The sequence below is a fragment of the Podarcis pityusensis genome (assembly GCF_964106645.2).
Source record: "Podarcis pityusensis genome assembly, chromosome: 10".
NCBI lineage: Eukaryota > Metazoa > Chordata > Lepidosauria > Squamata > Lacertidae > Podarcis > Podarcis pityusensis.
The window spans coordinates 21,221,624-21,234,700 of NC_138035.1; the positions used below are offsets into that span (position 1 = coordinate 21,221,624).

At 42.1% G+C, this 13,077-nt stretch overlaps 2 protein-coding genes across 7 annotated transcripts in view; one reads left to right on the forward strand and one right to left on the reverse strand.

Moving 5' to 3' along the window:
- DHX58 (DExH-box helicase 58) overlaps positions 1 to 13,077 on the reverse strand; it is a 32,295-nt gene that overhangs the window by 18,499 nt on the left and 719 nt on the right. The window lies entirely within an intron of this gene.
- The window catches only part of DNM1L (dynamin 1 like), a 40,750-nt gene that overhangs the window by 900 nt on the left and 26,773 nt on the right, over positions 1 to 13,077 (forward strand). For all 4 annotated transcript variants that reach the window (XM_081024014.1, XM_081024016.1, XM_081024015.1 and 1 more), the window contains exon 2: positions 9,082 to 9,229. In XM_081024014.1, coding sequence (XP_080880140.1) covers positions 9,082 to 9,229 — 148 coding nt within the window. The remainder of the gene's footprint in view (positions 1 to 9,081; positions 9,230 to 13,077) is intronic.

Sequence of the window (13,077 nt, forward strand, 5' to 3'; positions counted from 1 at the left end):
CAAACAAGGAAACTGATAACGGGGGACTAGTGGAACAGGGTTGTGCCTTCGTTGTGAAGCTTCTTCCCAGGGTTATCTGGCTGGCTACTGTGGGAACTGGTGTGATCCAAGAAAGCAATTTTGATGTCATCTTAATAATAATAATAAAATTTTTTTTATTTATATCCTGCACATCTCTGGGTGGCCTACAACACATATAAAAATATAACAAAACATCAAACATTACAAACAGAAAAGTTCTTTATCATGAGGTTTGAGGAAATATTGAAACTCCCACTGTTTTCGGAATTGGTCTGGCCTCATGTATGCTGACCCTACATAAAGTGTGTTCTCCTCACAACAACCCAGAAAAGCAGGTCACCATGCTGCTTTTTTACAAACCAGGGAACTACCTTGTCAGTTCAGTTGAGATTGATTGTGAACACAGACATATACACTATCTAAATCCTGTTGCACTGTCTACTACTGAATTGATTATTTGGGGTTGAATGGTGAGAGGTGATAAAGCAAGCTAGAGGGTTTAAGAAACTATCCAGATAATGGTTTAGAGATATGATATGGTTCTGCTGCTAAAACTGAGCAGGGCCTTGTCCTTTCATCTGCCTGTCTTGGTGATGAGCTGAGAACCATACATGAGCCTCTCTCAGCTTTTCCAAGGAAGGGCGTGGTGTAAAAAACAGTAATCAATACACAAAGGATGAGAACCTGGAAACAATGTATTTTAATTGATGTGAGGTATCAGGTGTGTGGGGGGGGGGGGATTAAGGAAAACAATAAAGATTTGAGAATAAGAAAAGTCAGAAGGTTTGTAGGCATGGGGTTATCAGGGTGATAATGTGAAGGGAATGGGAATCAGTGGCAGACTATTATCAGGGCTGTATGTAAAACATACTTTTAAAAAACCTCCTTCCAGGTAATTGCATTGTCAAGAGAAGCTAAAATCTATGAACTGTATACATTGGCATGCTTTTTGGGGGGCAAAATATCAATCTGCATTTGGGGGCTATTTTGATGTAATTTACTCTAGATTTCATGGTCATGGCAGGAGCTAGGATATTGAAGTATCTTACCCCTTCCTCCAGTTCTCTGAAACTCAGCCATGTACAGTGGTGCCCCACAAGACGAATGCCTCGCAAGACGGAAAACTCGCTAGACGAAAGAGTTTTCCGTTTTGGAGGTGCTTCGCAAAACGAATCTCCTATGGGCTTGCTTCGCAAGACGAAAATGTCTTGTGAGTTCCTGCGGGTTTTTTTCCCTTCCCCCCCCTTTCCTAAGCCGCTTATCCGCTAAGCCGCTAAAAGCCGCTAATAGCGCTAAGCCGCTAAGCCGTCAATGGGCTTGCTTCGCAAGACGAAAAAACCGCTAGACGAAGAGACTCACAGAACGGATTCTTTTCGTCTTGCGAGGCACCACTGTATCTGACTTCAGATATATCAGCCCACAAGCTGTGAGATATTGGCTCATATACATATGCGAGTAGTAAAGGATCCTAACTCTGCTTTTACCTATAAAATATGGAATGTAATTTATACATATATACACTTTTCATACATGTTGCCTTTTTTATTCAGGTCTAGGAGAACATCTGCTGGTAAATTCCATATCTTTTCTGCTGGGATGTAGGTTCCATTGAGCTCAGTGGAACTCTCTTCTGGATAAACATACTTTAGCTATATGGTTTCCAATATGGACTGTAAAATGTAAGCCTTTCTTGAGTTCTGTAACCTTACTGCCCAGGGATGGGAATCCTCAATAGCTCAACCTTCTAGTATCTGCTCCCCCATCTAGACAGGTTTAACTAGAGCCCGGGGGACACTCAGTTTTAACTTCCCTTATTTTTGTCCTGATTTATCTCTCCACACCCCACACCCCCAGAGGTCATTGTTCCTTGCCTCTCTTCCCTGTTATTTTTGGAATGCTCTTTTTAAAAGGACAATGTGGGAAATAGTGTAATAAGCTGTTCTATCTTTTATCCAAACTCTTCCCCCCATTCATTTATGATTTTTGTGCAATTGGTTTGGTTGACCTTCTTTGGTGAATAGGTGTGCCTTTCAAAAAATGCCAACTCCCTTGCGCTCAAAATAGCTACACCGTGATCCAAGCTGCTATCATGGGAATAATTTTGCAGGTACATTTGAAGCTTCTTATACTGACATTGTTTCATTGAGAACAATGTAGTTAACAGAACTTGGGGTTATATCCAATGCTGCTTTTCCAGCAGCACAGCAGACTTTTGCTTGTGCAAAGCAAATTTCCCTCATTCAGGAATTTAGTGTAGTGCTAATTGGGTATGTGTGCATGGAATGTGGTCCACTCGTGGCAAAACTTTCCCCCTCTCATTCCCACCCCCCAGAGCAGATTTAGGGGATGGGTGAAGAGTCCTCTTGTGTGAGATCTCATTCCGTGCATGTAGCAACTTGGTTGAATTCTGTCCATTGAGAACAATTCCTAGTTCCCCATTTTTAATATGTTTTCAATTTGTAGAACTAAGTGCAATCCTATGCATGTTTACTCAGAAGTAAGCACATCTCTGCTGTCATCAATATCATTATAGGATAAAAAGAGGAAAATGTGCCCTATGCTTGTTATTTATCATTATAATTTAATTTAAAGTTGACTGTACTCCAGTCATCTAGAGCAGGCATCCCCAAACTCGGCCCTCCAGCTGTTTTGGGACTATTACTCCCATCATCCCTAGCTAACAGGACCAGTGGTCAGGGATGAAGGGAATTGTAGTCCCTAACATATGGAGGGCCGAGTTTGGGGATACCTGATCTAGAGGGAAGATAAAACATACTCACTCTATCAGGCATGTGAAGCAGGACTTGTGTTTTCCTAAGTCTGCTTCTGGATGCATTAAGTGGGCATTTATAGTTGTGTTCCTCTGCTTAGAGTTGCTCTGGTATCATTGAAGAATTAGTGGGAATTAGTGGGTAGGATGAGAGATGATCTGGCTTGTAAATAGGCACACTTCTAGTTGCCAATTGTAAGTCAGAAATTGTGTGCTGATGACTAGGAAGGAAAGCTCTCTCTCTGTCACACGCTTACACTCACACACACTGTACTTTCTTTTACAGAGCTCATTGGGGTTTTATTCTCTTTCTTCACCTTTACCCACTTAACAGTCCTGTTTGGTAGTTTGGGCTTGGAGAGGGTGATAACCCGAGGTTATCACTCAGAGTGTGTCTTGGCCAAGGTGGGTTGTGTGTTGAAACTCTACATTCCTAGACTTGGTCAAAGGGTTGAGACATGCAGAACTGCAGGTCCTAAAACAAGTTTATTGGAGTTCTAGTAGGATACACTAACGGGTAGTGCATTTTGCTTTCAAATCCAGATAATCTTTCAGTTTAAGATGAATCTCTTGTTTACGTCTTTATCTCAATATACTCCTTTTCTTGTACTGGGGTTTCTGTATTCTAATGCATTTGCAACATGAAATCTTGTGTTAGCCTTGGATGTTGCTTCATTTTGCATTAAACATTTTTTGTTTCCCCCCTGCAAGCCTTCCTTCCCCCATGCCTCTCCTTGCTTCATGCTTCACTGATACTACTTTTCTTTGGAAATATGCTCTGTTGAACTTAAGTGACCTAATTTTTATTCTCTGTAGGCATGGTTTAGTCCTACTTAGTAAGTGTTTCCCAGTTGGAATTGGAGCAGTATTACACAGAGGTCCTTGACTTACTTTTTTCGCTATATTCTATGCAGATAAAAAATTAATGTTACAACTCATTTTTTTAAGATTGGGTGAACTCTGTTTAGTCGTTGACAGATCTAGGACTCTTTCTAGTGTACGTTGGGGAAATGCAATGAAGCATCTGGCTGGCATAGTCTTCCCCCTCATGGTTGCTTTTGAGGAATTGTGCTTTGGATGTACACATGCAAGTGGAGGCTATCCCATTTTTTTTCAAGTGTTGGAGGAACACACATCAAGAAGAGAAGGGATGTAGCTCAGTGGTAGAGCATCTGTGTTGCATGCAGAATGTCCCAGCTTCAATCCCTGGCATTTCCAGGTCGGGCAGGACCCCATCTGCACTATACAGTGCATTTAAGCAGTATTATGCCACTTTAAACAGTCATGGCTTCCTCCCAAAAATAATGGGAACTGTAGTTTAAGGATGCTGAGAGTTGTTAGGAGACCTCTATTCCTTTCACAGAGCTACTTCTTCCCAGGGAACTCTGGAAATTGGTTTTTCAGCCAAGAGAGACTCCCTCTTCCCGAACGACGCTCTGTGGTTAGAAACATATCATCAGCATTTCTGTCTACGTTGATAGGGAAAACCAGGCTTAATTTTTGATATTTATCTTCTAAATTGGAAGAGTTAATGTTGGTAGCCCTCTAAGGTATCACTTTACCTGGGCGAGGAATTCTTTTCATGCTTGCCAGATAGATGCTTGAAATGGCCTGAGGCTTAGGCCTGTGTCGCTTTTGTCACAACACTTTTAAAAATGTCTTCTGGTGGGTCAAGAAGTAGAGGCACCATGTGGGATCTCTATGCATGTTTAGGAATAGAGGTAGAAAGTAAAAAAAAAAAATGCTAAAAGGCTGAAATGCAGAGCAAATGATAAATGATTCAAAAAAATTGAATTGTGAGTATTTTTCACATTTCAGCTATAGTATCTCTTTAAAAAAAGATCTAAAAATCAAAATTTAATGCCAATATATTATAAACTTGACCAATTTCTGTTGAATGTAATCCATCTAAAGGCCTGGCTCACACATAATGCTAATACATGGTTTATTTAGCCAAAGTTTGGTTTGTAGCAGAGCCGACTAGACTAACAATGATTTGTTTTTTGGCCCCAAACTATGGTGTAAAACAATGGCTTATTGGTTTATGAACCATGGTATTCTTTAATTATCATTTGGCATCACAGTACAGGCAGTGACCATTTTAAACGAGTATAATGGACGTGTGTCTGCTGACCTGCGGATCCTTTTGGACCCCAAAGAGGGAGGAATGGGGGCAGGGCGCGCTCTGGGAATTGCCTGCATGTCAAAACCCAACAGCCTTTCTTAAACATGCTATGTTCAATTTGATTATTTAATTTCTGTACTTCTTAATGGTATACAGAAAACTGAAGCAGCAACAGACAACTTAAAATATTACAAAAATATGGTTACATATTAGAATGTTACATTAATACAAATACATATATGGGTTCTCACACAGGGTCCGTGCTATGGCAGCATGAGGCAAGAACAGCTGTGGAAAACTAACCAAGATTCGGAGAAACAAGCCTGCCTTGTGACTTGTGGTTTGTTGAAGTAACCATGGTTAAAACAGATCATGACTTTGCATTATATGCAGACGTGACCACAGACTGCTTTTCTTTGTGTGAAAATAAAATCCTGGAAGGCAGTCAGTCTTCAAACAAAGGATTTTGTTTATATACAGTTCCTCATTTATACAGAAGAGTCAAATTCATGAATTTCTAGTAAAATGTCATTAATTTCACAGTCCCATCCTGAACACTAACCAAATGTAATTATGTTGTGCAAAATACATGTGAGTTGCATTTACAAAGGTTTTGAAATACGTTGCCAGTCAGTATGCATTAATTGTTAAAGCAACAAATTAAAATGTGTGTGTTTTAGGAAATGTGTTTAATCCAGAATAGATAACTTGGTTTGAATCAATGATTTAAGTAGGTATCTTTAATACTGTACGAATTTGAATCAGTACTTTACTACAGTGTAATTCTATGCATGTTCACTCAGAAGTAAGCCCCATTGAACAATGTGGGGCTCACTATGAGGAAAGAATCTTTCCCAACCTGGCACCCTTCAGATATTTTGGACTATGACTCCAGTCAGCCCCAGCCGCTCATCTGGCAATTCTCAGCCTGGCAGAATAAAATCTAATTGCTGATCTCAGTTTAACAGGCCTGGTAAATTTCCTTGAGAAGCTTGGGTTTCTTCTTTTTACATCCTTGCAAGATGATGCTTTTCCTGTTCTGGTCTACAAATCGAGGAAGTGCAGCAAAGTGAAACTGACACTAATTATCTGTTTATATTGTAAATTCTCCACAGCTTGAGTGTGCGTGGATCCAGTTGAGCTGTGTGCTACAGTGAGTTGACAGTGTGCTACAGATTCACACTGCTTCAGTTACTCTGTTGTAACTAGTTGGGCATAGACATGTTCTATTCTAGGGTGCATTAAGAAGGTGTGACAGCTGTTTCCTGCTTTCTTGCTGCCAAGGTTGCCCCCATTCAGTGTATGGAGGAGTGTTGCTGAAATCCAGATGAAGACTCTTGATGAAAATGTATAATCTTGTTACTAAAGATTCTTCTGTTCTAGCAGACTTTTGTTGTATGAGGAAGATAATGGCTTTTAAACTTGATTTTTAACTGCTGATCTTGTTTACTTGGTTTGTTTGTTTTATGAAATTGTAATTTTAAATGTTGTACACCATTGCTTTGAATTCTGTTCTTGCACTAGAAAGGTTGGATGTAAATAGTTATCTGATAAATAAAACCCTTTTTTCCTTGAAAATCAGTTTTGTCAGTAACCAAAGAAATGGCAGGTTGATGCATCCTCAGTGTAACTACAGATGCTTAATTAAGCTGATAGTGGAATCATAGAGTTGGAAGGGACCCCAAGATCTGCTCCTTAAGAACCCTCAAGGTGGTAAAGGAGTAGATTACTCCTCCCCAACATACTGATCACTCTGCAGCGGAGGTGCCTAACTTGTGCCCCTCAGTGGACTCTCAGTTCCCATCACCGCAGCCAGCATGGCTAATAGTTGGGGATGATGGGAGCTGTAGTCCAACAACATCTGGAGGGCCACAGCTTAGCCACACCTGCCCAGCCTTTAACCAGCCTCAGAAATAAGTCCTTGCAAAAAAAAAATATTAGCCTGCGAGGGGCTAGCAAAGGACAGAGGCAGTGAGTCATTTTTGTGCCAGGCATGGAACTAAACCTGTTTTCTATGATGGTTTTTGTCTTGGGTGCAGAGGAGGGTTGGAGCACCCTATTCATCCTGCCTGCTTGTCATTTGTTGTTGCTTACAGCTACCATGCTAGTGCTGAAATACAAAACTGCCTTTAACCGATTGAAAGACAGGATGCAAATTGCTGCAGACATAATACCTTGCCTTTTAAGAACTACCTCTTTAACAGCAAGTAGAATAAATGCATACAGTGGAACCTTAGTTCTCGAACTTACTTCGTTCTGGGACTCCGTTTGACTCCTGAAACTGTTCAAAAACCAAGGTGCGGCTTCCAATTGGCTGCAGGAGCTTTCTGCACTCAAGCGGAAGCTGCTTCAGATGTTTGGCTTCCAAAAAAAGGTTGAAAACTGGAGCACACACTTCTGGGTTTTCGGCATTCGGGAGCCAAAACATACGAGTACCAAGGCATTTGAGAACCAAGGTATGTCTGTAGTTACTTGGAAGTCCCACGACTGCTTCATGAATTGGGCAAGTGAGTGCAAGCAGTTGTGTGTGTGTGTGTGTGTGTGTGTGTGTGTATGCGCGCGCGCACACACACACACACACACACAGTGTCTTGGGGCTGCTGCCCCTGTTCGCATTGCTCACCAAGCCTCACAGCCTCCTCCCCTTACACCTCAGCCAGATCTCCATCCCCTCACAACTCCTTCAACTCCATATCCTCAAGACTTCCCCTGTGTCCCTCCATCCCTGTTTGAGTCAGACCTCGGCTGCTGTTTAAAACCACCCCTTTAACACCTGCCTCTTTTATTGCTCTGCTCCCCTGCCATGACTTCCTGAAATATTGCAATGAAATGCAAGAAGTCCTCCAATGGGGGTTGTGCAATGGCAGCCTTACAGTTTTGTGTCTATAGGAGGTTTATGTAAAATTCATTCATTCATTATCTCTTTCTCTATATATATGTCAGAAGAGAGAGAGAGAAAATGTACAGTACAGCATTTGAAGGAGACTGTTGAGGTTATGGATGTATGCAGAAGTGTTTACAGTAAAAAACAACCCAAACAAACAACAATAAGCAGTAAGACCAGCAGCTAAAAAGAAAAAAATTGACCCATTTATATTGATACAAATGGAGATTGTGAAGCCAGGCCAGGCCCAAGTTGTCATTTAGGGCTTTAAAGGTTAAAAATCAGTCTCTGGAATTGAGCCCAGAAACTAATTTGCAGTCAGTGTAATTTATGCTCGATTTGAAGAAGGAAATTTATTAGAGCTTATTGGAAGTATATGTCAACAAGTTTTGGAGTACTGAGGATCACTGTAAGGATAGATTATGTCAGAGATGGGGAACCCATGGTCCTTAAGATGTTGGACTCAAACTCCCATTTGCCCCTGCCAACGTGGTCAGGCGAGGGATAGTTTGAGTTGGGTTAGACTGTAACTAAATACGGTTAGCCTTGTAATATTTTTCAGTGACTTTTTATGCTTTTGTAAACTCTAAGCTCTGGCATATAACATTGTAAGTGCCTTTTAAAAATCATAGCTGAGCTTCTGATAGTTCTTGGATTGTTTTCTGAACGAATGCTTCAGAGCATTATGATCCGTAATTAGCTGCTTCTGATAGGTTGGCCTGTTAGTACTGCAGCAAAGGTTCATCAAAATTAGTGATGAAATTATTTAATTATAGTTGCAGAAAGGATTAATAGCATGTAATGGTGTACTTGCATTAGCGCCCCATCTTTTAAATGTTGATTTTTTCCTACTTATCATGGGGCTCTTTCTGAGGCTTTTTCTCCCTCACCAGTTGTACTCACTGTAGAATTGGGAACAGAGTCTGGTCTGGCACACTTCCTCTCTCACTTTCCAACCCCATCTGTTGTATTACTTGATCTAGGGGGGCAGCTGCCCCCCCTACACCCATGCCTGGGAGGCAGCTATAGTTTCCCTCCCTTTCATGCTAGGTTTTCATGAAATGCTATGATGGGATAAAAGCAGAATTGCCAACAGAGGGCAGTCTAGATCTGTTGCAACAGATAGATCCATCTTTTTTTTCAAAGCCTGATTTTTTGGGGGGGAGGTTTTTATTGACACCTGTCCACAACCTATGAAACTCCCAACTCTGTCATTTGTTCAAGGATATTGGAATAGTAGAATGTAATATGCAATTCCTTTGCTTCCTTTTCTGTTTTCAGAGCAGTGGGAAAAGTTCTGTGCTGGAAAGTCTGGTGGGGAGAGACCTGCTCCCACGAGGCACAGGGATTGTCACCCGGCGCCCCCTCATCCTGCAGCTGGTGAACGTTTCTGCAGAGGATCTTCGGAAAAAAACTGGAGACGAAAACGGTAAGGGCTGCTCATAATGGGATGCGATCCTTAAAAGGAAACTACTGTTCAGTTGCCGTTATACAGTCATGCCAAGTTAAGAAATAGCCAGCATTTTAATTTTAAAAGCCGCCGACGCCTTTCCACGGCCTGCGTGTGTTTCACATTTTTCTCTCTTTTTATATCCTGAGGGCAAGGCACAGCTGCTTTGGATTTGTACCACCTGCACAACAAGGAAAGCTTGCTTGTGCCCTTGCCATTCCTGTGGGTGGTATTACTGTTACTCACTCATAGCATTCAGCAATTTTAGAACTGAAGTTGTGTGTCTTCTATTTACAGCTGCCTCATTTTGGGGGTAGTGGGCTACATCGCAATTGCACTTAGCATTTTAATGGAATGCATAGGAAGTTGCCTTATACCGAGCCAGAACATTGGTCTGACTAGCTCAGTGTTGTCAACGCTGATTGGCTGCGGCTCTCCAAGGTTTCAGACAGGAGGTGCTTCTAGTCCTACCTGGAGATGCTGGGGGTTGAATTTAGGGCCTTAGCAGATGCTCTGTGACTGAGCTATACCCCTTTCCTATGCTAAAAGCATTTGACAGAGATTGCTTCAGTTCTCAACGCTGGAAGGTAGGGCAGTATTATAATGATGTTGAGAGAATAGGGGCTTACCTAAGGCCGCCTGGTGCAGAGGATGGCAGAAAGATGGTCCAAATTAGTTGGATGATTAGGAATAGATTTATACGTGTTTCTGATTGCCATAAAAAATAGGAACTGAGAATCATTGCATTCACATCCATCCATCATTATTGCAGGGGTTTTTTCCATTCATCTTGGCTGAAATAATCATTTTGACAGGAGACAATTATTCTCACAGTAACTGGATAATCTTCATTTGTTAGAGAGATTGCTTTGTTTTTGGCTTAGAATAACTGATGTCTGTTTCCTGTAATGGGTTGGAAAGCCCTCAGATGTTTTTAGGGCGGGAGATGGTGGGAAGAGAACTGTGTTCACTGCGCTGGGCTTCTTGGAGGAAAGGTAGGAGAGAACTGTAATAAATAAATGGATTGCAGCTCTCACTTGTTGCTACTTTATTAATGTGTATCCTGCCCTTCCTTCCAAAGCAGTCTGGGGTGGGACATACACAAGAGATAAATCAATAAAAACATCTCCAAAATATATGCAGACTGGGAAAGATCTCTACATAAAAGTCTTGTTGGAAGATGCAGGCCTTCAGTGGGCATTGTAAAGGCAGCAGGAGGTGTTAAATAGAGGCCTGTCTAATATTTAAGGGGAGCAAATCCCAAAAGGTAGGTGCCACAACACTAAAGGCTTGATTCTTATATTGTGCAAAATGGGATTTCCTGATATCTGCCAGAGGCCCTCACCAGTAGGCTGCAGTGAGCAACTGGGTATATACAGTGGTGCCTCGCAAGACGAAATTAATTCGTTCCGCAAGTTTTTTCTTCTTGCGAGTTTTTCGTCTTGCGATGCACGGTTTCCCATAGGAATGCATTGAAAATCAATTAATGCGTTCCTAAGGAAACCGCCTTCAGACCAGGTCCGGGGACCTCTTCTGAAGGCGGGCGGGGGGCGAAAGTCTTTGCCCACCCCCGCCTGTCTTCAAAAGCTGTCCGGGACAGCGGAGAAAGGCGCTGCCTTTCTCCGCTCTCCCGGGAAGGCAGGCAGGGGGGAGCAAAGACTTTCGCCCCCACCCGCCTTCAGAAGAGGTCCTGGACCTCTTCTGAAGGCGGGCGGGGGGCGAAAGTCTTTGCTCCCCCCCCGCCTGCCTTCAAAAGCCGTCCGCGATAGCGGGAAGCTCTTCCCTGCTATCCCGGACTGCTTTTAAAATGCTGGCGGTGGGGAGCAAAGCCTTTCGGCCCCCGCCGGCCTTCCTGGACCTCTTCTGAAGGCCGGAGGGGGGGAAAGGCTTTGCTCCCCACCACCAGCATTTAAAAGAGGTCCCCGGAGATTTCCCTATGGGCTTTCGTCTTGCGAAGCAAGCCCATAGGGAAATTCGTCTTGCGAAGCGCCTCCAAAACAGAAAACCCTTTCGTCTTGTGGGTTTTCCGTCTTGCGAGGCATTCGTCTTGCGGGGTACCACTGTAATGGGCAGAGTGATCTTCCTCTTCTAGCTGCTACACCGTATGAAAACAAAAGAATTCTGAAGGAATAAAGAGACTTGGAGCCACTTGGAGTTTTTGTCAACCAGTTTCATAAGCTGCATCAGAAGCTATTTGACCTGGAAAGGAGTGGTAGTGTCTTGTCTTAACTGGTTCAAAGTTTTGTGCTCTGGTAATGCCTCCTGTTTATTTAAGGATATTGTCCATTTGCCTTCGAGATCACCAAAGCTTTCATCTTCCCTTGAATATCCATGATTTTAATTGAGGGAGGGGAAGAGATTGTGTGGAACCTTTTCTAATTATAGGAACAACAACTAAATCATTGACAATATGTTAAGATGATTAAGTGCTTTTTCCAGGTCCTGTTTCTGATTTAAATATCTTTAATGCTGCCATGTAATATTACATTCTGAAAATAATGACCTGAAATCTTTGCCAGCCTTTGTAAACTGCATGTAATAATTGTTATTGCTTGGAGGAGCCATTTTGCAGTGCAGTGTTGGATTTGTGTATACCTGTAAATCTATTTCAGGCTTTGGAATAAATCTTAGCCTGCTTGCTGTATTTGTGCTGGTTTATTTGAAAGGAGAATCCTCACAAATAATCCACTAACACCTGCCAGCTGAAGGTTTATAACGCACACCCTACTTAAGCTGCCTCTAACAACAACTGGGATTTGGGGAATTATTTGTTTTGAAAGCATCACCTTCTTTGTTTGTGGAATCCCCCAAATTCCCTTGTCTTGGCACAATAAGAGTACAATGCAGTTGAATGAAATGGTTGGCTAAAATAAACCAGAATATGTTGCATTTTTTCATGCTTTATAAATGCTCCTGTTCTCTTGGCTAATTTGTATCTTAAGCCACACCTTTGGCCCTTGGTATGAGGTTATAATAATATTTTCCTTTTCCACAAGTGAAGGAGAGTTTGGGACTTTCCGTATAGCTTCCCCTTTCTATATGTTCTTTTTAATATCCTGTGCAAGCTTTTTCAGCAGGAAAGTTGACACTTCTGTGCTGTTGCCTTTATCTAGGATATATATGAAACAATGCTTGTGTTTCTTATCCTAGTAGCATCAAACATCAGCTCATTTTCCAACTAGCTGCCCATTATACCTGTTGGTATAAAACTATTTGAGAGATGCCAGAAAGTCAAAAGGGAGGATGTCTGTTGAATCTCTGCTGGAAGCATGTTTCACAGCATGGGACCAGTGACACCAAATGCTCGATTTCCAGTTTTGGCCAGCCAGGCCTCTGTAACTTGCAGCATTCCTCCAGATAACCTCCAGATGGTCCTTAAGGCATCCTAGACCCAAGTTGTTTAAGGCAAAATGACATCATAGAATCAAATGCACAGCCTGCCATGATGACACCATGTCATTTTCTGTCACTGCTTCTTGTTGGCTCCCAGATTCAAAGGATGTGATAACCAGGAGCCTGGTCTTTGTGCTCATCTTTCTTTCGCTTGGTTTGGGTAGAGGTGATGGGAATAAGCAAGGGATTGTCTCTTCTGGTCTTCCAGGTCTAAGCAATAAAAAGAGGGAGTATGCTTGTGTGGAGAGAAAGGGCATTATTTCTTTACTTATCCTTTCAACAAAGCCCAACTTCCATTCCAATGGTTTTCTTGAACCCATTCCACTGTCGCAATTTAATATCACCTATAACCCATGAAGCCTTAACTTACCAATAACCCTTGTAACTATAAGCATATTAAAAAGCCAGCCAAGTGCAGTTATAGTATTTAACAA